At 44.4% G+C, this 27,640-nt stretch overlaps 1 protein-coding gene across 9 annotated transcripts in view; it reads left to right on the plus strand.

Moving 5' to 3' along the window:
* The first annotated feature begins 664 nt into the window (after positions 1-664).
* Positions 665-27,640, plus strand: part of SYNJ1 (synaptojanin 1) — a 78,743-nt gene continuing 51,767 nt past the window's right edge. For 8 of the 9 annotated variants that reach the window (XM_063447752.1, XM_063447788.1, XM_063447795.1 and 5 more), the window contains exons 1-2: positions 665-734; positions 3,545-3,689. In XM_063447752.1, the coding sequence (XP_063303822.1) occupies positions 3,566-3,689 (124 nt within the window). In that variant the 5' untranslated portion in view covers positions 665-734; positions 3,545-3,565. The remainder of the gene's footprint in view (positions 735-3,544; positions 3,690-27,640) is intronic. The other variant, XM_063447760.1, reaches the window with a different exon arrangement.

Here is a 27,640-nt window from a genome sequence, read left to right on the forward strand (position 1 = left end):
ATTTATACAGCGCCATCAGATACCGTAGCGCTGTACAATGGGATCTTCATTTCTTTCTGACAATTACAGATACTAGTTATTCTCTTAGCTGTACCCTGATCAGCCACAACATTGAAACACATGCACCTTGTCAATACATTTGGTGAATAACCCAAAATATTTACATTGAAAATAAATATTTTTTGTTTTTTTTGTTTGTGAGGAGTTTAATCCTGGCCATCCCTTGCTATAATGCCCTCAGTATGGAGGTTTATCCCTGCCATAGCTCATCCCAGGGTCAGTTCTCCACAATTCCCAGTTTAGTAAATAGGATTATTGTCCCTGTGTTCACCTCCTCAGATCCTCACATTATCCCAGTGAATAATAAATGCTATATAAAATAGTATCCTCTCTGTTTCATTAAACCAGTGCAAACCCTCTGCCATCTGAAATGGGCCAGGCCACAGCGAGCACCCCAATATTAATCCTATTATAGGTCCTCCATCTGCACAAACCCTGCTTTGCCAGTCTCAAACATGGCCGCCACAGCAGCCCTGACGCCCCAGCGTCTCCTTCCCCCCCCTCCCTCCCGGCCCCGCCCACTATCGCGTCCAGGACACGGCTTACTCCAAGGGGGGCGTGGCCCGGGGTCGGCAGGTGGAGCCTGCGTGCGCAGACCCGCGAGCGCGTTCACGCTGAGACCAGGAACCGTCAGTCAGCGGGTACCGGCCACCGGAGCTTCATCTTCCCGGTAGGTGCTCTCCCTGCAGACAGGCTGTAGCTGGCCGTGCCCTGGCCCTGGGATATCGGGGGGAGGGGGAGGGGGAGGGGGACGGGGAGGGGGAGCTGTCAGGGAGCCTTTAACCCTTTCACATTGCCAGGCCCTATAGGGGGGGTATTTAAAGGGTGTGACAGGCAGGGCTCTGCTGAGCATCATGGGAAATGTAGTCCTCAGTATCTGGAGTGCCAGAGGGTGCCTTGCACTGGCACATCATACTAGCTTGGCAGAGCTCTGGCCAGCTCCAGGACCCTGGGCAGTGGATAGCACCATGCTGGGCTGTCATTATTGTTTTCCAGCCTGGAGGAACATATAATAATAATAATAATAATTAATATTGGGTTTATTATTCAATCTCAGGGGATCAATGTCTGGGATCATTGAAGGGGTTAAGGGCATTTCCAATTGTAAGGAATTTATTATTATTTTTTTTAATATGGGTGAATACATGTAGCCATAGATGGGGGTGGTATTGGTTGGCAGATGGTTGTCATGCTCACATTATTGTCCTTTATTGTAAGCAAGCACCAACATTATTCCAAGGTTTATCTTGCATGTGTAATACTGTGGCCTCTTTAGGGTGTTCTGTAAAGGGAATTGATTGCACTGGAGTTGGTGGAGATGGACTAGGGAGATTGAATATGGCTAAAATAGCTAGACATTTTTATTTATTTATTTATTTAGGCCTAAAACTTGCAGTCCCTTTGTAAATTGTTCACAAGTTCCTGTTTAAAGAATAGTCATTTGACTAAAAAAAAAAAACAAGATAAAATGGACATTATGTTGAATTACTTCCTCGTGTGATTTTGTACAGCGCTGTGGAATGTGTTGGCATTTCCTAAATAACGACAATTGCGTATTAAATTCATTTGGAGGCAGTCTGTGTTCATAAACTGTGTGATAATGTTTGTGTTAGTTCTCTTCTTTTAAACCATTATAGGTGAGGAATAGTTTTAGTCTTACAGCGTATTCTACAATGAAATATTTTACATTTCTAAATTACCCGTTTAATTCTGTACTGTATGATAGAAAACTGAGGTATTTTATATATTATGATGTTGTATTTTCTGTCTTCTTTAGTGTGGCATGGTCTCCACGCACATCTGCACATAAATGATAAAATTCATGTGGCTAGAATAGTGTTTCTGGTTTGATTTGAGAAGGATTCCTGTTTTATTCTTGCCAGATATTAATAAATAGTTTTGTCTGATATATTCAAGGTTATTGGAGCAATTCATTTTTGATGTATGGTTTTTATAAGAATATGCCACTTTATTGAGGTTTAAAGGACCACTCTAGGCTTAATGAAGTGGTCTGGGTGCCAGGTCCAGCTAGGGTTAACCCATTTTTTTTTTTAATTAACATAGCAGTTTCAGAGAAACTGCTATGTTTATAAATGGGTTAAGCCTTCCCCCAAATCCTCTAGTGGCTGTCTCATTGACAGCCGCTAGAGGCGCTTGCGTGATTCTCGCTGTGAAAATCACAGTGAGAGCACGCAAGCGTCCATAGGAAAGCATTGTAAATGCTTTCCTATGCGACCGGCTGAATGCGAGCGCAGCTCTTGCCGCGCGTGCGCATTCAGCCGACGGGGCGGAACGGAGGAGAAACGGAGGCAGAGAGCTCCCCGCCCAGCGCTGGAAAAAGGTAAGTTTTACCCCTTTTCCCCTTTCCAGAGCCAGGCGGGAGGGGGACCCTGAGGGTGGGGGCACCCTCAGGGCACTATAGTGCCAGGAAAACGAGTGTTTTCCTGGCACTATAGTGGTCCTTTAAACGAGTTAATTGAAAACTTGTATAATAGAAATATAGAAACAGAGTGTGACGGTAGATCAGAACCATTCGGCCTAATTTTCTAAATACTTTCATTAGTCCCTGGCCTTATCTTATAGTTAATATTATGCATATCCCACACATGCTTAAACTCCTTTACTGTGTTAACCTCTATCACTTCAGCTGGAAGGCTATTCCATGCATCCACTACCCTCTCAGTAAAGTAATACTTCCTGATGATATTATTATTATTATTATTATTATTATTATTGTTATTATTAAACCTTTGCCCCTCTAATCTAAGACTATAATGAACAAGCATTTCATAAAAGTTCTTCTTAAAATATAGCTGTAGATCCCTTTTTTACTAAACTGTTTTTTTGTTTGGGGGATTATTGATTCCTGAACTCTGGTACAATACTATGGGGAAAAAAAGGCTTGTGTTACTCTGCTGTACGGACATTGTAAGTTATATGCTGTGACTGAGTACCAGTACGTATCATTAGTAAAATAATGATCTATAGAATCAGAGTGCAAGCTGTGCAGACAACTACTGAGTTTTTCAGATTGCTTACAGTCCTGAAAAGACTTATTTAAAAAAAAATGAAAATAAAAATACATGAAATGTATACTTCAGTCCAGCTACTTAGCTGTATGTTGTATCAGCTGTATTTAGCAGACAAATCTGGCATCTCTGATATCCCAGAGAGTGAAACGCAATAGCAGATTCTATATTTCCATGCACCGACCGCTGAACCTGTTCAAACCTTATGGTTGCAGGCTTCATTCCTGGCAGGGTTGGTTCAGCCTTTCATATTTCTGCGTTGACTAAATGAGTACAGTACCTCAGGGCATCCGTGAAACATGAGCTAAAATCTATTCTGCTTCTTTCCTGGTAAAACACTTTGATTTTCTTATTTATAGTTCCCTGTAATGTATAATCTTTTCACAGAGCCGTGCAGCTTTTTTTCCTTGTGTCTGCTTACCAGAAATGATTTTATTATTATTTTTGCATTACAGGTCCCCCTTGACTAGAACACCATGGCTTTCAGCAAAGGATACCGGATCTTTCACAAGCTGGATCCTCCTCCATTCAGTTTAATTGTGGAGGCAAGAAACAAGGAGGAATGTCTTATGTTTGAGTCCGGTGCTGTGGCTGTTCTGTGTAAGTCTCATTTATAATGTATATTTCTTTTTTTATTTACCAATGGCAGCCATACTCAGGTGAACCTGTTACCCAAGGTAATGTTACATTAGCCAAAGGAGTATTAAAATGGGTGCTATAGTAAGAGTTTTTTAAAAGTTCAACTAAAATCTTAAGCTTTATTTGAAGCATTTTTCAGATATTTCTCAAGACGAACTGTTAACTTAGTTGATGATAGTTCCTCTTTTACCAAAGTAATAAAAATGTATCCTGGAATGAGGGGAATGCAACAAAATTCCCAGATTTTACTGTTAACATGACGTAAAGTCATGATTTTATTAAAGACACGGAGGCAAGTATTATGCATATCTCTTTCTTTATTACTCTCAGCAGCAAAGAAATAGAGATAGATAAATAACTGAAATGAACAAAAAAATACTGTGCTCAAGCAACCAATCACATGACACAGGAAGTGACTATAATATGCTTGAAGCACCCACAATCCCCCTCTTTCTTGCGGATAACGAAGACCAAAATGTAGAACATCCAACTTCAGCTAACGTAGCCAACAGCATCTCCAACATGGAAAATCACGATCAATTCAGGCTAAAAGGAGACACAGAAAAAAGAAGGTAATATCTGGGCTCCAACTGTAAGTGCACAATCACAACAATTAAATCACTAAGTCAAACCCAACACTTCACACCCAAATACGGTAATACATCAAGTGGTAGCATAAACGCATTCCCCAATGCATAGGACGTCAAATACTGAAACATAAAATCAAAACCTCAAATAGAGAACTTGCCATACCTACCCACCATACCAGACAATGTCCAACCCCATCCGGGTGGGTGGGTGGGAATAATACTCGCCTCCGTGTCTTTAATAAAATCATGACTTTACGTCATGTTAATAGTAAAATCTGGGAATTTTATTAAAGACACGGAGGCTCCTATTATGCAAGTTCAAAGCTTAGAAACCACTTGAGATGCAAAATGTTCAATCGGTCTGAAGTAAAAGTCACGAAAGGTCGATTCCCGTGACCAATCCGCTGCACGCAGGATATCTTCCAAACGGCAGCCCATAGTCGAAGCCTTAGAGGCCATAGCTCCACGGACTGAATGAGGGGTGAATCTGGACGTATCGATCCCGGCCAGAGTCAACAACTCTCGTACCCATCTTGCCAACGTAGGTGTAGACACCGGAAGGTGTGGGGCTCTAAACGAAATGAACAAGGGGCATAAATCCGGGGATCGCAACGGTCGAGTAACCTCGAGATAGGTCTGAAGGCATTCGACCGGACAGAGGGCAGGATTATCTTGGAATCTAGGATAAACGAACACTTTCGAAGCTGACTTCGTCCTTCTGGAAATGTTAAAGGAGATGCCTTCTGGGGTAAATGCAATGGCATTCCAGTCGAGTGCTCGAACATCCGACACCCTCTTACAAGAAATTAGACACAACAGCATGACCACCTTAGCCGACAGCTGTTTCAGTGTCAGATCCTGGTTAGGGTACCAAGATGACAAAAATCGGAGAACCACATCCACGTCCCAAAAAACAGTGAATCTCGCACAGGGTGGTCTAGTGAGACGAATCCCTTTGAGCAGCCGGCATACGAAGGGGTGACGTCCCACAGGCGAACCATCCAAACCTCGATTTCCAGCTGATATAGCGGAATGGCATAGATTAATGGTGCGATACGCTTTCCCAGATTCAACCATTCCAGTAAGGAATTCTATGATCATATGTAAAGGGGCAGATACGGGATCCACTGACCGTTCCACGCACCAACAAGACCAGATTCGCCAGGCGGATCGGTATGCCACTTGAGTACCTGGTGCCCATGCATTGTCGAGGAGGTCGAGCGTCGATTGCGGAACTCCCACGATAGTCCAGGGTCCCCTGAAAGGGGCCATGCCATCAGATGCAGGAGGCCGCGGTCCACCAACTTGTGCGAGTTGCCATCCGGATCCCTCAGGAGATTCGGGAAGGTCGGTATTAGACGTGGATAATCTGCAGTCAATTCCAGTAACCGAGGGAACCAAGGTCGAGACCGCCACAGTGGTGTGATCAGCACCATCGAGCAGCTGTGTCGAGTCAGCTTCGACAGCGTGCGAGCTATCAGATTGAACGGGGGAAAGGCGTAAAGCCGAGCATTCGGCCAATCCTGAAGGAACGCATCCGTTGCCACTGCTGCCGGATCTGGTCTCCAACTGAAGAACTTGGGACACTTGTGTGTTGAGACGGGACGCGAAAAGGTCCATTTCGAATGGGCCCCAAATTAGGTCCAATCCCTGGAAGGCCGCAGTGTGTAAGTGCCAATCTCCAGAGTCTCTCAAGTAGCGTGAGTTCCAATCGGCCGTTGAGTTGTCCAGCCCCGGAATATGTTCCGCCTGCACGGAAATGTTGCGAAGGCAGAACCGCCAGAAGTCCTTTGCCATGAGAGCTAGCATGCACGATTTCGTGCCTCCCAGGTGATTGATGTAGTGCACCGCTGACACATTGTCCATCCTGAGCATCACGCAACAATTCGCCCGTTCCGGTGTAAGGCTGCGAATAGCGAAAGCTCCCACCAATAGTTCCAGGCAATTGATGTGGAGCGTTTGTTTTTGATCTGACCATCTGCCTCCGGTAGACGCGGTACCACAACGTGCGCCCCAGCTGTGTAAGCTGGCATCGGACTCTATCACGATGTCCGGGACGGAACCGAATATGGCTCTCTCGTTCCAGGCATCCATGTGGGCCAGCCACCAGGTCAGTTCGTCTCTGGATTCGTCGTCGAGCCTCACTCTCGTCTCGTAAGAGTGGCCTGCACGCAGGTGAGAGCCCTTTAACCGTTGAAGAGCCCGATAATGGATAGGGCCAGGGAATATTGCTTGTAATGAGGCGGCCAAAAGGCCGATCACTCTCGCCAGATGTCGAATAGAGAGGTCGTCTGCACGTAACGTACGTCTGATCTCTTTTTTGTTAGCCTTCATCTTGGACTCCGGCAGGAATAGGAACTGTTGGACGGAATCCACCGTAAACCCCAGAAATTCTATCGATTGGGTGGGATCCAGCACCGATTTCTCCCAATTGATGAGAGAACCTAGATTCTGGAGCAAGGACGTAGTCCATGAGACATGGACCTGTAGTTGCTCTTTCGATTGGGCCATCAGCAAGATGTCGTCCAAATAAATGATCAGACGCACTCCACGGCTCCGGAGGAAGGACACTACTGGCTTCATGACCTTGGTGAAGCACCAGGGGGCCGAGGAGAGTCCGAATGGCAGACAACTAAACTTCCAGCGCTCCCCTTTCCAGGTGAACTGGAGGAAATCTCTGTGGGCCGTGGTTATAGGCACTGTAAAATAAGCGTCCTTGAGGTCCAGTTTGGCCAACCAGTCGGACTCTTGAAGGAGGTCTCGAAGGCAATGGATGCCTTCCATCTGGAAATGACGATACTGGAGAAAGGGGGCAGAGGTTTATGACTGGACGCACACCCCCTCCTTTCTTCGGGACCAAAAATAGGTTGCTCGTAAACCCAGGCTGAGCAGACAGGACCTCTTGTATCGCACCCTTGGAGCGAAGTTCTACGATCTCCGAGGAGATTAATTCTTCTTGATCTCGAGCGAGTGATAGTTCCCTGGGGACAAAGAGTTGGACAGGCATGGATACAAAATCTATGTGGCAACCCCGCACTGTTTGGAGAACCCAAGCATCTGTTGTCAAGGCAGCCCACGCCTCGTAAAACTGGGCCAATCTGCCCACCACCCGCTCTTGAGTATGAGGGAAAAAAGGGGTGCTCACCATAAGGGCGTCTGCCCGACGAGGCACCTCTCGGATAGCGGGAGTTCCAGGGTCTCCCTCTGGAGGGGAAGAACGGAGCCTGTCTTGGCTCTTGGAAATTCCTGGTAGGGAAGAAGGAGCCTCTCTGGGCTCGAGATGAACCCCGGAATCCACGGCCGGGTGGACGGCTCCTGTTGCGCCCGGCCCCTCCAAAAACCCTATGGGAAATCACCCTATTCATATTAGCCTGGGCCTTATCAATGGCTGTGAAAGTCTTTACATAAGACCCCAGGTCTCTGACGAAGTTATCGACAAACAGCATCCCCTCAGCCGAGGGGCCAGGTTCCGATATGGCCATGGTAGCCAACTTCGGGTCGATTTTTAAGCAGGATTGCTTTCCTGCGTTCAGTGGAAACGGCCATGTTGGCATTGCCGAGCAGGCAAATGGCACGTTGCACCCAGCTAATCGCCACGTCTATGTCAATCTCCGCCTCACCTGCTTTGGCGGCTTCCAATACTTCCTAAGCTTTAGACAGAGGACCAAGGGTGTCCAAAATCTTATCCTGACAGTGTCTCAGGGAAAAATCCAGGCCTTTGTTTTGTTTCCAGCCCGATTTTGTTAAGGAACTGGGCAATCTGAGGATCGACCTCTGGCGTCTTACACGCCGATCCTGGGACCGAAGGCCTAGGGCATTCAGCCCGTAATTTACTGCGACTCTCCTTAGAGAGTGGCGTGCGCGATATAGCGGGCGATATGCTCGGGGGGTTCCCACTCAGCGGAACGAGGATGACGCAAGTCGTCCGGATCAAACAGGGGGTTACCCTGCGGATCCAGAATCCCCGCGTCGCCGCTCGCCCCCTGGGCAGTAACACCCTTAGCAGGGAAAGCGCCCCCAGGACGGGGTGCTACGGCAGGGGGAGCTCCCTCCTCCGAGCCGGCTTCATCATAGGAAGCATAGTCCAATTCCTCATATTCATCCTCTTCACTCCGGTCACTCTCGGACCTTTCCTCACGGGATCTAGCCCGTTTCCATGATCTGGTCGTTTTTGCCCGACCAGGGGCTCTTTTGCGCGGTGGAAGCGCGCCATCCGTGACTGCCTCAGGCGAGTCTGTCGGGGCAGGTAAAACCTGCGTCATAGAGTGGGAGGAGAGGTGCTTGGCCTTCACCTTGGCCTTACGGGCAACGGGTGAGGCAGGGGCAGGCCCCGTACCCTAGTAGGATAGGGTTAGCTACCTGGGGTAGCAAAAGAGACTGCGCTAGAGTCTGGGAGAAGGAGGAGGACATAGCCCCCACAGCTGAGGCGATGTAGGGGTACTTACCCTCTCCAGGGGCCGGCCGGGGTCCTCTCTTCTCGCCGCGCGCGGTCCTGCTCCTGCACGAGCCGCGCGCGGCTCAGCCAACGATATGATCAGTCAGGCGGGCAGTGACCGCGAGAAGCGGTCACGTGTCCCGCCCGACACTAAGAGCGCGCCGCGCGTCTCGGGCGCGCTCTTAAAGGGACAGTGGGAGACTAAATTAGAATCAGTCTCCCATTGGCCCCTGTCAGGCCACATTCCCCATACACTCACGTTTTGGGGGCGTGGATATGACAGGGGCCAATCAAGTGAACCTTAGGGTATTTATACTCACCTGTTTCCCTTGCTCCTTGCCCTATCGTGGTTTCTGTCCAGTTTCCCTTTAGTGCTTGTATCGTTCAGTTGGTTTTTTGGTGCTTGACCTTGGCTTTGTTCCTGACTCCGCTCTCTCTTTATCCTTGCTTGCTTATCCGCTGTTTTGTCCTCTGTGTACCAGTCCTCGGCTTGTTCTACGTTACGCTGTCTCTCTGTTCCCTTGACCTCGGCTTGTTCTAGACTCTGTCTTGCTTATTCTCGTCAAGTCCGGCCATTCTAAGGTCTGGTAAGACGACCCCTGGTTTCTTGTCTCCTGACTATCTGTACTATTCCTGCGTGTTGGGGTATATTACCGTGACATTACGATAGGGCCATGGACCCCGCAGGTTTAGGTCAGCAGATGGCCACTCATGAGGCTAGATTCGCAGAACAGGATCACCGTATGGATCAAATGGCTCAAGCCATCCAGACACTGTTATCCAGATCAGCTCCGGTACCTGTACCTACACCTCCTGTAAACCCTATACCGGACACAGCTAATATGCCTAATGCTTCTGCACATCTAACCCCGCCACCTAGGTATGGAGGGGACGCTAAGACATGTAGGGGATTCCTTAATCAAGTGGAATTCCACTTTGAAATGTACCCACGTTCATTTCCCACTGATAGATCTAAGGTGGGTTTTCTTATGCACCAGCTTACGGATAAGGCACTAGAATGGGCAAATCCTATTTGGGAGGCTAATGGGCCTATGGTACACGACTTCAATAGCTTCCTCACAGCGTTCCGTAGAACATTTGACACGACTAAAAGGTCAAAAAATGCCGCCAGGGCATTAATGAGAATAAAGCAAGGATCTAAATCTGTAGCCGATTATGCTATTCAGTTCCGTACCCTTGCCTCACAGGTAGATTGGACTAATAATGGGCTTACTACCGCGTTTATGGAAGGTCTGTCTGAAACTATGTTGGATGAGGTAGCAGCTAAGGACCTCCCTGTACCCCTGGAGGACCTGATTGACTATCTTATCGATATAGATAACAGGATCCGTGACAGGTTATATACCAGGTCCAGAAATAGACATTTTGTTCCCTTTAACTCCCCTAGAGCTGAGACTCCCGAGGGATCTAAGGGTTCTGAGGAGGAACCTATGCAGTTAGGGGTTGCTAAACTTACTGACGCTGAAAAGCTTTATAGGAGAAAGGAGGGACTTTGTCTTTATTGTGGTAGGAGGGGTCATATGAGACAAGACTGTCCCGTGCGTCCGGGAAACTATCGCACCTAAGACCGTATAGAGGACTGGCCTTGGGTGTGACATCACAGTCCTCACATTTGCCTCTTAATAAATTACTTCTTCCTGTTTCCCTGCACCTTGATAGTAACCGCATAGCAGGGAATATACTAGCCCTGGTTGATTCCGGAGCGGCCGAAAACTTTATTGATTCCAGTTTTGTCAAGGAGAATAACATACCCACCAGAGAGAAGGAGACACCCTTGGCCGTTGAGGCCATAGATGGTAGACCATTATGCTCTCCAGTTATCACACATGAAACTGTTCCACTACATATGTCTACAGGGGTGTTACACTCTGAGACCATTCGGTTTCAGATCATTACTTCTCCTTCCTCTCACCTCGTGTTAGGGTATCCTTGGTTACGTACTCATAATCCCACCATTGATTGGGAGTCAGGACAAATAGTTTCTTGGAGTGATTCTTGCCAAGAGTCTTGTATTGTTAAAGTCACCCCTTTGAATTCTACTAATATTCCTCCCGTACCTACGGTCATACCCTCTCAGTACCTGTCTCTTAAATCTGTTTTTGATAAAAGGGAGGCTGAAAGATTGCCACCTCACAGGCCTTACGATTGTGCAATTAATTTATTACCTGGTACGATGCCTCCCAAAGGGAGAATATATCCTTTATCTCCTCAGGAGAATCTGGTTATGGAGGAATATATTAAGGAATCTCTAGAGAAGGGATTTATAAGAAGATCCTCTTCCCCGGCAGGGGCGGGTTTCTTCTTTGTATCTAAGAAAGATGGCGAATTAAGGCCGTGTATTGACTATAGGGGCCTAAATAAAATCACCGTCAAAAATGCGTACCCCATACCTTTGATCACAGGACTATTTGATAGGCTTAAACAGGCCACAGTTTTTACTAAATTGGACCTTAGGGGTGCTTACAATCTCATACGTATCAAAAAGGATCACGAGTGGAAGACCGCTTTCAATACCAGGAGTGGCCACTACGAGTACACTGTGATGCCCTTTGGTCTTTGTAACGCCCCAGCAGTTTTTCAGGAATTTATTAATGATGTCCTACGTCAATTTATACATACATTCGTTATAGTATACTTGGACGACATATTGATTTATTCTACTGATTTACAGACTCATCACATGCATGTTAAATTAGTGTTGAGAACTCTTCTGGTTAACGGTCTCTATTGCAAACTCGAAAAATGTTCATTTGATCAATCTGAAGTCCAATTCTTGGGTTATATAATCTCGGCCAAGGGTTTTCGTATGGATCCCAAGAAACTGTCTGCCATTATGGAATGGCCTCTACCCCAGGGGTTGAAAGCCATTCAGCGTTTTCTGGGGTTCTCTAATTATTATAGGCGTTTTATTAAAGGGTTTTCTGCCATTGTTGCGCCTATAACCAGAATGACCAAGAAGGATGGCAATACTCATGTCTGGAAACCAGAAGCACTCGAGGCCTTTGAATTCTTGAAGGCTACATTTGCCTCTGCTCCTGTTTTACAGCATCCTGTCCCTTCACTGCCCTTTATTCTTGAAGTTGATGCTTCTGAGATAGGGGTAGGTGCTATCTTGTCTCAAAGAGATTCACCTGAAAAGCCGTTACACCCTTGTGGCTTCTTTTCCAGACAGATGTCCAAAGCAGAGAGGAATTATGATGTAGGCAATCGTGAACTCCTTGCTATCATTTTGGCGCTCAAGGAATGGAGACATCTGCTAGAGGGTACTAGGGATCCCATCCTCATTTTAACGGATCACAAAAACCTCTCTTACCTTAGTGAAGCAAAAAGATTGTCTTCTAGGCAGGCCAGGTGGTCTCTGTTTTTGTCTCGTTTTAATTACATAATCACATACAGACCGGGTGATCGTAATACTAAAGCTGACGCTCTGTCCAGACAATTCGTGACTACTGACAAACTCGAGGTCGATGTTACCCCTGTCATTCCGCCTGACAGAATAATAGCGACTACTGTTCTTTCCATTTCGTCTTCTCTCTTACAAGCTATTCAGGCTAAACAGTACTTGGCTCCTGGGGAGAGGCCTGCTGATAAGCTATTCGTTGATATACCGGAGAGACGAGACATCTTGTCATTATATCATGACACTAGAACTGCTGGACACCCTGGTATTTCTAAGACATTTTCAGCAGTTTCTAGATATTTCTGGTGGGCTTCCTTGCGCAAGGACGTCACCGATTACGTTAATGCCTGTAGCACTTGTGCCAGTATGAAGTCCTCCCACAGAGTTCCTTGTGGGTTGTTACATCCGTTGCCCATACCCGAGAGACCGTGGTCCAATATATCCATGGATTTCATTGTTGAATTACCTCCCTCTAATGGTAAAACTGTCATCCTAATGATTGTGGATCGTTTTTCTAAGATGGCTCATTTTGTGTCTCTTGTCAAATTGCCATCATCCAGGGAACTTGCCTCTATCTTTGCCAGGGAGGTGTTTCGGTTGCATGGTATTCCCACTTCGATCGTGTCCGATAGGGGTAGCCAGTTTATCTCCAGATTCTGGAGAACGTTTTGTACGGAGATGGGTATCTCCCTCTCGTTTTCCTCAGCCTACCACCCCCAGTCTAATGGAGCTGCTGAACGTGCCAACCAATCTCTAGAGCAGTATCTTCGTTGTTTCGTGTCCCACCATCAGAACAATTGGGCTGACCTTCTTCCTTGGGCTGAGTTTGCTCGTAATAATGCTGCTCATGAATCCTCCGCTAACAGCCCTTTTTACGTTGTTTATGGCCGGCATCCCGTGGTTCTTCCAGCTGCATTCTCCTTACAGGGCATGCCAGCTCTGGACGAACATTTGGCTAGTCTACGTAATACTTGGGAGCAGGTTCAGTGTTCTTTGGTGGCCTCTGCTGCTCGCCAGAAGGTTCAGGCAGACAAGCATCGCAGGGCGGCTCCATCCTATGCTGTGGGAGACCGGGTTTGGCTTTCTACTCGCAATATTCGTCTTCGTGTGCCTTCTATGAAGTTGGCCCCTCGTTTTATTGGTCCTTTTCGTATCTTGCATGTGGTTAATCCTGTCTCGTATGCATTGGATCTTCCAAAAAATTTACGCATTCCTAACGTGTTTCATACCTCCTTGTTAAAACCCCTCCTGTGCAACCGTTATACTCGGCATGTCCCTCCTCCTCCTCCGGTTTCTGTGGAGGGCCATGAGGAGTTTGAAGTGGCGGCTGTAATTGACTCTCGTTTGCTTCGGGGTCGCCTCCAATATCTGGTACATTGGAAGGGCTATGGGTCTGAGGAACGCAGTTGGATTTCCGCTGACGCTGTTCACGCTCCTCGCCTTGTGCGTTCTTTCCACGCTCGTTTTCCTGCCAGGCCTGCTCCTCCCCGCCCGGTGGGCGTGTCTTCAGGGGGGGGTACTGTAGCGGTACTTACCCTCTCCAGGGGCCGGCCGGGGTCCTCTCTTCTCGCCGCGCGCGGTCCTGCTCCTGCACGAGCCGCGCGCGGCTCAGCCAACGATATGATCAGTCAGGCGGGCAGTGACCGCGAGAAGCGGTCACGTGTCCCGCCCGACACTAAGAGCGCGCCGCGCGTCTCGGGCGCGCTCTTAAAGGGACAGTGGGAGACTAAATTAGAATCAGTCTCCCATTGGCCCCTGTCAGGCCACATTCCCCATACACTCACGTTTTGGGGGCGTGGATATGACAGGGGCCAATCAAGTGAACCTTAGGGTATTTATACTCACCTGTTTCCCTTGCTCCTTGCCCTATCGTGGTTTCTGTCCAGTTTCCCTTTAGTGCTTGTATCGTTCAGTTGGTTTTTTGGTGCTTGACCTTGGCTTTGTTCCTGACTCCGCTCTCTCTTTATCCTTGCTTGCTTATCCGCTGTTTTGTCCTCTGTGTACCAGTCCTCGGCTTGTTCTACGTTACGCTGTCTCTCTGTTCCCTTGACCTCGGCTTGTTCTAGACTCTGTCTTGCTTATTCTCGTCAAGTCCGGCCATTCTAAGGTCCGGTAAGACGACCCCTGGTTTCTTGTCTCCTGACTATCTGTACTATTCCTGCGTGTTGGGGTATATTACCGTGACAGGCGAGCGCTCTCTGGAGAGAGGACGCCATGGTGGAGTCCATCAAGGCTTGGAACTCCTCAGACACGGCCTGATTCTCAGGAATTCCCTGATGGAATTCATCAGTGTGGCCCTCAGGCCCATCCCCCTTATCCTGCATGACAGCAGGTGAGGACTAAAAATATAACAGTTGTAGACAAAAAAATGACAGGCAATCTGAAAGCAAAGAAAAATGTGTATATATATATATATATATAAGTATCCAGGATGGAAAGTACATAAAGAAAAAGCACAGGGTTTATTAACCCAAAAGGAAAACAGACAAGAAGAAAATTACATATACACAGAGTAAATGAGCATATGAGAAAGAAACAAAACCTACCCCACAGTCGTGTGTGCAGAGGGTGAAACGGTACTGTGTGTCCGCAGGAGCAGAACGGCAGAGGAGCGAGTTCGGGAGAAGTAAAGATGGCCGCCGCACGAGAAGAGGTGAGGCAGCCGGCTAGAGCAGGGGGAGGAGGGCGCGCGTGCAGCAGCAGCAGCGCGGCCCAACCTTCACACGCCCGGGAGCCGCCGCCAAGCGTAGCGGAGGCTCACCGGCGTGTAATAGAGAGAAAACACGGGGACAGGGGATACCCCGCGGCCAGCCGCAGATAGCGGCAGGGAGGGAAGAGGGCGGGAGGCGGCACTGCCGCACGCGGCAGCAAACAGCCCACAGGAGAGCACACCACAGGGGGAGACAGCAAAAAAGCACAGAAACACGGTAGAAACTAAATATGTTAAAGTCACAGGCTCCTAATAAGCCCTAAGGATAAAATTAGGAGCAGTAAAACAGACAAAAGTATAACAATTCTGTATAAATCATTGCAATATTAGCACAGAGCAGAAAAAGTGTACTTAACTGGTCTGAGAGCAGCAAAGAAAGAGGAGAATTGTGGGTGCTTCAAGCATATTATAGTCACTTCCTGTGTTATGTGATTGGTTGCTTGAGCACAGTATTTTTTTGTTCATTTCAGTTATTTATCTATCTCTATTTCTTTGCTGCTGAGAGTAATAAAGAAAGAGATATGCATAATAGGAGCCTCTGTGTCTTTAATAAAATTGACGATTAAACACTTGTGGTTCTACTATGTTCCAAAAATGCATAGTCAAAGGAAATCATGGTCTTGTGCAATCTGCTGTTTATTTCTTTTATATATAATAATATATGCACTCACTATACTTTCTTTCCTGCACCAGACCTTCTATCCTTTTTCTGCACCAGTTAAAATACATTATGGAAATATAAATAACATTGAGGAAGGCCAATGTAGATCATATTTTCTAATAGTGTAAAAACGCTATATAAAACACTAGATCATTATAATTTTTATTTATATATGTATATATATACTTTAAAACTCCTGTACAAAGTCAATAATAGAAATATTGATAGTTCATTATGCTTTTTGTTCATGGATGCCAGAGAAACATGGGGATTATAGTTCAGAAAGGGACTTTGTTTAAACATGCTTTTCCATTCTACAGAAAGTAACGTGTTCACAAACACAAAATGTTCTGTTTAGATAGAAATACTAAGAAAAGAAGAGGCACGGCTTCCTACTGCATGCAGGGATATGACTCATATCGATAATAATAAGGATATGTTTTTTGGGTTCCTTCCTTTTTGCAATCTGAGCCTACCCTCTGCTCTGAGAGTGGATTATAATTTATGGCTGTAAGCATGCACATCAGACTTGTTAATCAGGCAGCCTGGAGAGAGAATTGTTCATTTGGACTCATTTTTGCCCAGCTCATTCACAGCTTAGATTGCACTTTTCTCCTCCTATGAGAGAGTCGAGCCAATGACGGCGCATGCGCGCACAGTGATTCTACTCATAGCTGCACATAGTTCGGGTTGCCAGCCAATTACAGTCAATTCCTCCAATGTGATAAGTAGAGCTGCCCTTGCTGGGTGACCCATCTGTTAATCCTGTGCTGGCCAGGCAAGCTCCCTAAACAGTGCAATAAAGGTAACTTTGAAGATATCTATATATTTGTTTATATATTTTTTTTGCCCTATTTAACGAGTTAGCTATATAATATAATTTTTGCCCCATATTTTTCTTTTACCTCCGTTTGCTGAAAATAGAAATTATAAAGGCACTAGCCCACATGGGAGGCGTCACACCTACAAATCGGTAAAAGTGATGCTGATCTGTTTACATAAATATTTTCTTCATAAGAATTTCTGCTGAACTTTCCATTTTGGAAGTTTGCCAAATTTAGAATGGCAGAAAAAAGAGAAGTGAAACAGGCCACTTTTCTGTTGGAAAATGCGGTCGAGAGATCGCTAAATGTGTTTTATTACATAAAAAAACGACACACAGGTTTCAGTAGTAGCAACAGATAAGAAAAATTGACAGATTTGTGCTAAAAATTAGACTTAAAAATGTCAGTAACATTTTGAGAAATGTCTCCCTCTGCCACTATGACTTTTTTTGTATGTGTGTCTGACGTCCATTTTTACCTTATATCACTATTATATATAATATATAATTTTTTCATTTTATTAACATTCTCACACCGTTACTTTCAGCCAACCCAAAATATAGTCACACCTAGCCAACCCCCAACACAATCACGCGTAGCCAGCCTCCACACACAACCACACTCGGCCATTACACTCAACACTGTGAGTTTTCTTGCTTTGGAGCTCTGCTATACACTTTACATAAATGTGTTTTATTGTACTGAGCACGATCACAATTTCGTAGAAATTAAGTTGTGGCGGTGTCAGGAGGTCCCTGGCCCTTTCTTATATCGAAAGGTTAAACCGTTCATGAACAGTTTAACCTTGAGGATTGCAATCCGAGCGGCATTCCTGCCCGGCAGCAGTCCCTGCTTCCTTTATATGGATCTGAGACACAGGTTGTTATTGGGAACAGCTGGATGGTACTCTTTGTGGTTAAACTGTTGAATGGTTTAATCCCTTGAGATAAGGCAGCACCAGGGAGCTCCTGACACCATAACAATTTCAATGTTGTTGAAAAGTTGTAAACCGGTTCTTTATAAGCATTACATAGGATTATAATTCTCTTCCATTTTTCATTTGCTCTTGTGTGGTTATCCTGAATCCCTTGCTGCCCATCAAGGAGTTGAAAGTACTATATATTAATAAATCATTTCTATATTGAATTATGTCATGTTTTGCACCATAAACAAGGTCTCCTTAAGTGACATTGAAGCCCATTGAACTACCTCTGCAGACAATATGTTTACTGCAGTGATAGGAGTTAACATAAAGCGGTTACCTTAAATATTACACCATTCGGTTTAACTTTGCAAATCACCTATAACTTTTTTTCATTTTCTTTCACGCAATGCTCCTTCTTTGTTTTACATTGTATTAAAAATGCTGCAGATAACATCTCAAAACAGTTCGGCACCAGCACAGCACAGATTGCAAATGAGGAGGGGAGATGCAAACATTGCGATATTGCTTCCCTTCACTGTTTGATTGTCAGGAGGCACAGAGATTCAATGCAAGGTTTTGAGATATACTGAGATTATGGGTGTTACTCTTATCATAACACCCACTTCCGGTCTGCCTGATGCTTGCTCTGCTTGGACCCTTCTCCACCCAGCACAAACCTCCACCGTAACGCCAACATGCTGGCAGCGTTGGCTTGGGAGTTGCTATAGCAACCACAGCGCATACTCTGTGGTTGCTGTGTATGGACAGCAGAAGGATCACCTGTTGAAGGTCTTTTCTGCTCACCCTCTTCAGTCAGTTCTTTGGCATAAATAAAGTCTGTGCAGAAGAATTGACTGACAGGTGGGGTGCGAGAGAGACCTATTTTAAATAATTTTTGTCTCCCATTCTATACATTTGTTTGCAAATCTGCTAACTCAATGTATAGACATTAGTGCTCTTTAAAAAGAGAAAAGGCTGTTTGGCACAACATGCACCCTTTAAATATTTTTTTTTCATAACGTTACTGTTTAAACAAAACTAAGCAAGGGTCTGTGTCCTGCTCTAAACAATGCATGTCTGGCTGCCACCAGTGTTCCATGCAGTCAGACAGAATTCTCAGGAAGCACAGCAGCTCTGGCTGCAGGGGGGCAATACACCCATGCCAAAGCTTTATTTTAATCTAGATGGCTTTATCCAATTACTACCTTAAAAGTATGGTATTAAAATTTGATACAACATATGAGCAGTTAATTTCTTGTGCTAGCTCCCTTTAAGTGGAATACATTGGCTATTTATTATAAACACACCGTAGTATTAATAGATGCTGTTTAATCGCTCCCAGAGTTGTATTGTTTATACGGTTTCTACTTGTTGAAATGTCTGTGTCTAAAGCTTTATACTGTTGAATATGTAAGTGCATTATGAATAAAAGATAATTGTATAATTGCTGTTTATACAATAATCTGTTAAATCTGGAGGAAACGTATTTTGCTTTATTTATTTGTTTTCCCCTGTGGCTACTATTCTTGTTCAATGTAACACGTTTTGTCACGGTTTCTATTATCTTTAAAATAGTTTGTTTGTAGCAATATGTTGAAAACAATGTATTTTTTTTTTTTCGAAATTTGATTGATGTGTGATTTTTAACCCCTTAAGGACCAAACTTCTGGAATAAAAGGGAATCATGACATGTCACACATGTCATGTGTCCTTAAGGGGTTAAAGGGACTCGACAGTTTAGCGTTAATCCCCATTTTAATGCATTAATTTGAGTGCAATAAAAGTATCCATTAAAAATAATTTCACGTTTCAGCATTTATTGCAAAATCCCCCAGGGTTTACAGCTACCTGTAGTGAGCTCTGCCCAAACTAAGCAATTGCTGATAACTGTCAGCTACTTTCTCATTCTGGAAGTCACATTTATAGGAGGGAAAGACTTATGCCTCGTTTCCACTGAGCAGATCGGTTCGGGTCGGTACAGTTTGGAAGGTTTTGAATGGTCCGGCCTATTCCGGCGAGCGTTTCCACTGCAAGTTGGAACGCCTGGAGGCTTGCGTGGTTTACACTAAATGCCTAGTGTGGCGTCACACTAGTGCGACAACATACGTGATGCTACAAATAACAATAATGGAAGTCATCCAGCAGCTCGTCTTTGCTCTATTTGGCTTTTGGTTCTTTGAAATCAAAGTACAATGCCGCACTTTATGAGAGAAGGTTGCGAGCGGCGAAGAGAAACACGGCAGAAAAGAGAAGAAAACTTATGGCTTGGGTCTTGAGCCGGGAGGAGAAGTACACCTTTGTGCGGCAAAGACAAAGACGGCAGCGCTATAGGGTAAGCAACTTTATGCCATTTGTCATGTAGTTCTACACGTATTATAAAAATAATACAGAATATGTAAAAAATAGAATATAAGATGGGAAGGATATACATTATGTATTTAACAACATACATGTTGCACACATATGTAAAAATCAAGAATTACACCTTATACATAAATACTCCTTATGTTATTTATGTTGCTCGCTTTTATACATGATGCTATCTGTCCGAGTAAAGTATTTTATGTTGTATTATTAGTGATATGGTAACATCTGTCCTTTTTTTTTTTTTTTTTTAGATGCTTCTCCTTTTGTCAAAACAGCGCTGCCGACCAGTCATTTGGGCTCTCCGCCGCGCCAATGAGTGGTGGGATGTGACCGTCCCTGTATTCACACACACACAGTGGGTGCACAATTTCAGAATGTCGGAGGAAATTTTTTTATACCTTTTGTGCAAAACTACGTCCAGCGATGGAGAAGCAAACCACTAAATTCAGAGCCTGTTTGCCTGTGAGGAAAAGAGTTGCCATTGCACTGTGGAAGCTGGCTACCAACAGTGAATACAGAAGTATAGGTCATCTTTTTGGTGTCAGTAAATCATCAGTGTGCCGGTGTGTGCAGGACTTCTGTAAGGCTGTATGCACATTGCTAGCTCCTGAAATTATTCATTTTCCGGACTGGCAAAAGCTTAAAGACATGGCTGACTACTTTGAGAACAGGTGGGGCCTTCCACAGTGTGTTGGTGCTATTGATGGGTCACACACACCAATAATAGCACCACAAGAATACCACACTGACTACTTCAACAGAAAAGGCTGGCATTCCATCATCCTCCAAGGAGTAGTGGATGGAAAAGGACTATTCTGGAGTGTGAATGTAGGAAAGCCTGGGAGCTTGCATGATGCTCGGGTTCTACGACTGTCCACATTTTCGGATTGGGTTGGCCAGGGAGGCCTGTATCCTGTTTGCACTAAGAACATTGGGGGGGGTGTGAATGTTGGCTATTATGTGCTCGGGGACTCTGCCTACCCTTTACAAAATTGGCTCCTGAAACCATTTCCTGACAATGGCTGCCTGACACCAGAACAACAAACCTACAACAAGAAAACATCCAGGGCACGGGTCGTAGTTGAAAAAGACTTAAGGGTAGGTGGCGTTGTCTTATGAAGAGGAATGACAGTGACATTGCACTTGTCAAATCCATGGTGCTTACTTGCTGTGCTCTTTACAATCTTTGTGAAAGACATGGAGAAGACTTCCACCAGGATTGGAATACGTCTGCAGAAGAGCCAGGACGGGTAATTACACAGGATAGCGAAGAAGAGTGCAGTGAAATACGTCAGGCTCTTATGCGGCACCTCAACATTTAATTTCTTACCCTGGTTTTATTAACTTTTATTACGGTTTTAAGAAAGTTTTACATTTAAACAGACACACAAAAAGTCTCTCCTGTTTTTTATTCAACTGAAAAAGTGATCTTTCCAAATATACTTACAAGTACAGAGTAAAAAAATATATTTACAAATAAACCTTTTTTTACAAAAACCAAAAATAAATATATTTATCAAAAAATAAAATAAAGAAGTGTACAGGTCCTGTGCTAGCTGAAGGGCACTACTGCCTAGGCGGTGACCTGGGATCACGACTGCCTCCCAGCACTTGAACAAGCTGCCCAAGGACACCAAGGAAGGCCTGGTTGAAGGTAGCCAACTGCTCCATCTGCTGCCGGGCGATTTCTGCCTCCTGGCGCCTCGCTTCCTGAGCATCCTGACGCAGTGCCTGAAACCGCCGCTCAGAAAGGTTCTCCATCCTTTCCTGCTGCCTTTCCTCTGCTGCCCGCATATCCTCCATGACTGTGCGCAAATCCAGCTGAAACCGCCTCCTATCACCTGGAATATACAAAAGACCATAATAGTGTTTTTTGGAGCAATTGGTACAAAAAACTGGTGGATATACATTATTTAACATAATGTAAATAAGGAAAAGATGTAACACATAAGAACAGTATAAGCACAAAGTAAAATAAACACAATATACTTAAGATAAGCTCAAAATACAATGGAATTTAAATAGCAGTATATACAGACAATGTACAATTATGATTATGGATTCAATTATGCAAACAAACTACATATAGAAGCATTTTGAGTGAGTTCGCAGTTTGCTGTGAATTAAAAGTTCGGAAAATGTACAATTACAACTTTCACTCTGAACATCATGTCTTACCAGTGTGCCGGGGTGCATTGGGCATACTCTGTGGTTGGGTCGGTGTTGACGTCATCATACTGGTGCTGCTGAACGACGTTGATGGACCATCGTCAGAAACATAAGAAAAGGTTGAGGTATCATTGGAGAGTCCATCAACTGTATCTGAAAATGCACAGATCAATAGTTCAGTCCACTGCACAAATAAAATGTGTTTTTTGGTGCAAATAGTTAATGGTTTTGTGCAGTGAATTTATAAATGGTTAGCAGAGTGAAAGCCAATGCAAAGTAGGAGAAAAAAACAAAACTTACCAACGGGTTCTATCATGGATTCGAGAAGTGCAGATGCAGAGTCCAGACCTCCCTCCCTGCCTTGGTTTGCCGGCCTATGAACGTAAATGGCATCCATGGCGTCGTACCACTTCCAAGTACTTTGACTGTTTCCACTACGGCTGTTGGCATCCTTATTTTTTATATATTGGCCTTTCAGCTTTTTAAGCTTTGCCCTACACTGACCCGATGTCCGTTCAAATCCCTCAGCTGCCATCCGCTGAGAAATATCTTTATACACCTTTTCATTTCTCACTGATCCATCAAGTTCACTCTGAATACCGCTATCGCCAATTATAGTTAGGAAAGTGGATAGTTCCTGAGCCGACCAGACCTTGCTGTTGTTTGCAGGCATCCTTCTCCTATTATCTGGACTAAACGGCGACGTGGTGTTTGTTTCGCGCTTGCCTTTGACGTGAGCATTGACGTTTTTCTGTCCGCCAATCAGTGGAATGTGTTGTGTGACGCCAGTAGCTCCGCCCTAACCGTACCATTTCCTATGGCCCTACATCTGAAGGGGGACCATGAATGGTGCGGTTTGGTTCGGTTGTATGGGCCACTTTTATAATGGAAACACTCAAAATAGCGTACCGTACCGAACCGATCCGCTAAGTGGAAACGAGGCATTAGACAGCGTGTGCTATGAGTACAGGTACAGGATGAAGGAGACGCATACAGTTCTTCTTGCGTCATCTGTAAGTTACCATATAGCTGGTGTAATTTTTGTATATACACTGTGCACGGCAGCTTGTGCAAGAAGCATAGGTTTTTTCATACTTGAAATACCGCTTTAGCTGTAAAGGGGCACTGTAAACACCATAACAACTTTGTGTAGCCTGCATAGTGGTGCCGAGTACCCTCCATCTGGTCTCCATTACACTGACGAGGATGCATGTATTGTAGCAGTTACCTGGCCTAGATGCATTACATTTTATGCTCCTTTTGAGTTGTTACTTTCTCTCTCTCTCTCTCTCTCTCTCTCTCTCTCTCTCTCTCTCTCTCTCTCTCTAGACTTTCTTTTATTCTTTGTTTTTTCTCTGAGGCTATTGTTCCAGGATATGATGTCACTGCACGGAAGAATGGATCTGGTTAGAGTTGTTTGAGACTATGCTGCACTCAGGTGTAAAACAGATACACAAATTCCCAAAGAGTTATTTTCAATAGAATGCAAATATCTTTTGCTTTTATCCATTGCCTAGATATTGATCTGACTGTTCTAAACCATTCACAGCTATAGCAACCACTACCATATATGGTTTTGCCATCAGTTTGCTCACTCTCACTCTTCAGTTGGATTATCGGGGCTGGATGGTATGTCTCTCTATTTCAACAAATATTAGCATTTGGTTGATGATTTTTGTATTTAAATTTTTTGTTAAAATTTTTTTAAGACTAACAAAAATATTAATCAATAGAAGATGGAATTCTACCATTTTAGTGTAGCTCAAAGCGTCTTTCAGATTGTTGTGGTTGTTCAACTGATGCCTGGGCAGGAGAAGATGTATGGGGGAGTTTTGGCTCAAATCTACACCCCCCCCCCCCCCCAGATCCGCACTCCCAGGCCTGTTTAGAAACATTCATTAAACGTCTGATTGCCCCAAGACATTCTATTTTGTAGAGAGAGAGCCCAGGGAATACGGATGATGTGCCGGGATAAACTTCGCCTCTGTTGAGGACTCTGTCACAGTCAAGTCTGCAACCATTTTAGGTTGCTTGATGTAAGTAGAGCATTCAGACTGCTTAGGGCCCAGTAGCATGGGCAGGCAATTCCTAGGCACCAACCATAAGCCTCAGAGGCATTAACAGCTGCAGGCTGGGAGATGGGGACGCATGTTCCTTACCAAGGCCCCTGTGAGCTGAACAGGCCAAGAACTCATTCTGTGGAATAATGAGTGAAAGCTCAGATTTGCAGCGTGGGTTCCCCTCTGTTTAGTAGATCAGGAAAGTAGTTGCTAGAATGCAAGCTTCGGGCTAATAACAGTATAATCCGGATAATCAAGATTTGGTGAGGAACTCTTCTCAAACACGTCTTGTCTGGCTACATAGTCAGGCCCCTGCCCGCAAGGTACACCATGCTTTTATGGCTCAGTAGAGAGGCAACCTTCTACTATAATTTACAAAGTTTTACTTACAGGGTGTGATTTATGGTCCAAAGTCCCATAACTGACTTCAAAGCAGTTTGTAGAATTAACACATCTGCATTATCTATGTCAGTTTTACCCACCTGCACAGCAATTTAGGCTTAGAGCTATAGGGACAGTTAAGCCAGTGCTCTGTTTGGACAAAATGAACATTATGCAGAAGTATAAATTCAACATTGTCCTTGCAGCCAAGAACGGGGGATCTTTGAGTGCCCAGGAGAGCATTGTTTATTTTTGTTGCTTTTGGTTTTCAATTTTTTTTGTTTTTCAAACCACTTTTGAACAATTTGACAAAGAAACTGTTGGTGACACCCAGGATGTCAACATAAATAAGGCACTGACTAGTGGTTGCTATATTGCTTATAGTGCCGCTTCATTCTAGAAGTACCACTGTTTTCGATTTATTTAGGTTAAAGTAAATTACAGAAGACAGACAAAAATAGGAGCTTTCAGCCCCAACGCCAGTGTTGTCTGTAGTGTTTCATCGTAGTTTACATTTTTACTTTTTGTTTTAGATTCTCAAAGTGACCATTAGCTGACCGTTGGCATGTAATCCCCAGTCAGCGTTATTTCATCTCCCAGCTAGGAATAATATTGAAGCATCCCTTTATAACAGACAGCAGATTCCTTCTTCCAGCTATTCCTGTTAAATGAAGAGCACATTCAGACATTTATTAATCTCAGTAGAGTAAAATGTTTGTTTACATAGTGTCTAGATATATATTCTAAGCTACTAAGGCAACTGTCTGTCTATGGAATTTTTCCCTGTAATCTCTCGATAGGAGATCCAATAAACATTCCCAGTGAAAGGATTAGGTATATATTTAAACAGATGTCTCCTGCGTGCAGACCCAAATCAGAGGCATATGAATTGCCATGCGTATAATGGACATTTTCTGTGTAAATGCATCTAAATAATGAAATTAATGTTTTTGTGTATTATCACATAATTGAATGTTTCCCCACATTCATATGTAGATTGCATACACTGCCTTCATCTGCCAAACACACAGGTGACAAAGGTGTCAATCAGTAAGACCGAATGACTTTGCACCTTGCAGACATCATTATACCCCTCAGTCATCCTCCAATAGCCAGGGAGGTGTAACTGTGGGTGCTCACATTTTGACCCTTTTAAGTAATTCTCTATGGCTAGGCGACATTCCTCAATCGCAAGGAAAGCATGTTCATTGCTACAACTATGTCTGGCCCAAAGTCACATTTCTTTAGGAACATGTATAAGCACGGTGCCTGTTTGGGGATTTGAACATTGAATAATTCCTCAAATGTTCAGTATTTAAGGGAGTCTGTGTCTGTTTGCTGGCAAAAAAACCCATAAACAGCATTTTATCAAACCATTTAAGAAAAAGAAAAAAATGTATGTTTAAACTACTTCTCCTATTCATTCTGCATTCCTGCGCTCTCTCCTTAATCCCTTAATGGCCATTGGAGTAATATTTGTTTAAATATACATAGGGATTAAGGAGAGAGCGCAGGTAACTTTTTCTTTTGTTTTTACTGTATGTATTGCTGCTGATGTGTACTGTGGTCGTTGCTGCCGCTCAGGAGTGATGGGAGTGAGCGCAGGACTTATCTTTTTGTATTTGTATTCTGCATTCCTGTTTGGAGATGTTAGGATGGGTGTTAAACAAATCTCAGTTTGCAACATCATGCAATACTTGATTACAAGTGCCCAACCTTCTGTTTAAAAGACCTTACAGCAGGGGTCCTCAAAGTACGGCCCGCCAGGGTCCTGAAACCAGCCCCAGCACACAGGGCCACCCGGTGGGCCCTGTATCTTCAGGGGCCCGGTCAGCGCTGGGGCCGTGCAATAGCGCAACCGGGCCCCTTTAAAAATATGCAGCCGCAAAGCAGTGCTGGGAGGAAGAGGCCGTCACAGCTCCCTCTGCTCGGGAGGGAAGAAAGCCAGGCCGCAAGGAGGGAAGAGCCACGCCGACTCCCAGCCACCCTCTTGCCAAAAAAGTAAGAAAATTTAGCTGTGTGTATCTCTGTATGTCTGTCTGTGTGTGTGTGTGTGTGTGTGTGCGCGCATGTATGTATGTATTTATTACTGTGTGTGTATGTGTATGTATGTATGTATTTTAGTATGTGTGTGTATGTATGTATGTCAGTATGTATCTGTCTGTGTGTATGAGTGTATGTTTGTCAGTGTGTCTATGTAGGTGTGTCAGAATGTATGTATGTGTTGTATGTCTGTGTGTATGTCAGTATGTGTCTATCTGTATGTATGCATGTGTTTTTGTCAGTATGTGTTTGTATGTATGTCAGTATGTATCTGTCTGTGTCTGTGTATGAGTGTGTGTAGGTCAGTATGTGTCTGTATGTATTGCATGTGTTTGTATGTATGTCTGTGTTTATGTATGTCAGTATGTGTCTATCTGTATGTCGGTATGTATTTTAGTGTGTGTGTCTGTCTGTATGTATGACACACACATGTCTGTATTTATGTCAGTATGTATCTGTATGTATGTCAGTATGTGTCTGTCTATCTGTATGTGTCTGTTTCACTATATATAGGAATTTGTTTTAAGAAAAATGTAAAATTATAGTCCGGCCCCCAGCAGTGTCTGAGGGACTGTGAACTGGCTCCATGTTTAAAAAGTTTGAGGACCCCTGCCTTACAGTGTTAGGAATACAAATCCGTATTACTAATACTATAGTGCCCCTATGTCAAAGGTACATGCATGGCCCACTTGGTAGCACTAATATGCACTAATTTATTTACTTTCTTTTTTCTTTTAAGATCAGGAAGGGAGAGAGGTTCAGGTAGGCACTAGTGGTCAGTCCACGGTGCTGAGGTAGTATAGGGACAGATCTACTCATCTGAGCTTTGGTTTGGGGCTGCTGTGTAAACTCTTTTGGGGTTTGGCTCCTTATCTTAGCCCTCATGTCCTTCACGTTTGGATATACCTGGGTTTTGTTTATTAGCTGGGTAATTGTTCAGTGTAGGCTTAGACCTCACTAGTAGCTATGTTTTTCTTGGCTAACCTAGCTTGATACCTATACATATACAAACTTGGCAAAAGAACACAATATTTTCAAGCACTGGATGCATTTGGTGTCACCATGTTGTGAGTGATACTGCTGCACATGAAAAGCTTTGGTTTTCAAAGGTCTTAAAGGGTTACTCCATGCACCATGACCACTTTAATGGCCAAAGATATCAACTTCCGGCTTCTGCAGAAGCAGGATGTCATCACTGGTCATAGAGGACCCTCGGAGCCCAGCATAGAACTAGGTAAGAGAGCAAACTGTTGCAAAGCAAAGGACCAGAGTACTGCTGGCATCATAAACACTACAGTGGGCTAGTTGCCATCAATATGTTCTCTA

This window comes from Pelobates fuscus, chromosome 1, assembly GCF_036172605.1.
Source record: "Pelobates fuscus isolate aPelFus1 chromosome 1, aPelFus1.pri, whole genome shotgun sequence".
Lineage (NCBI taxonomy): Eukaryota > Metazoa > Chordata > Amphibia > Anura > Pelobatidae > Pelobates > Pelobates fuscus.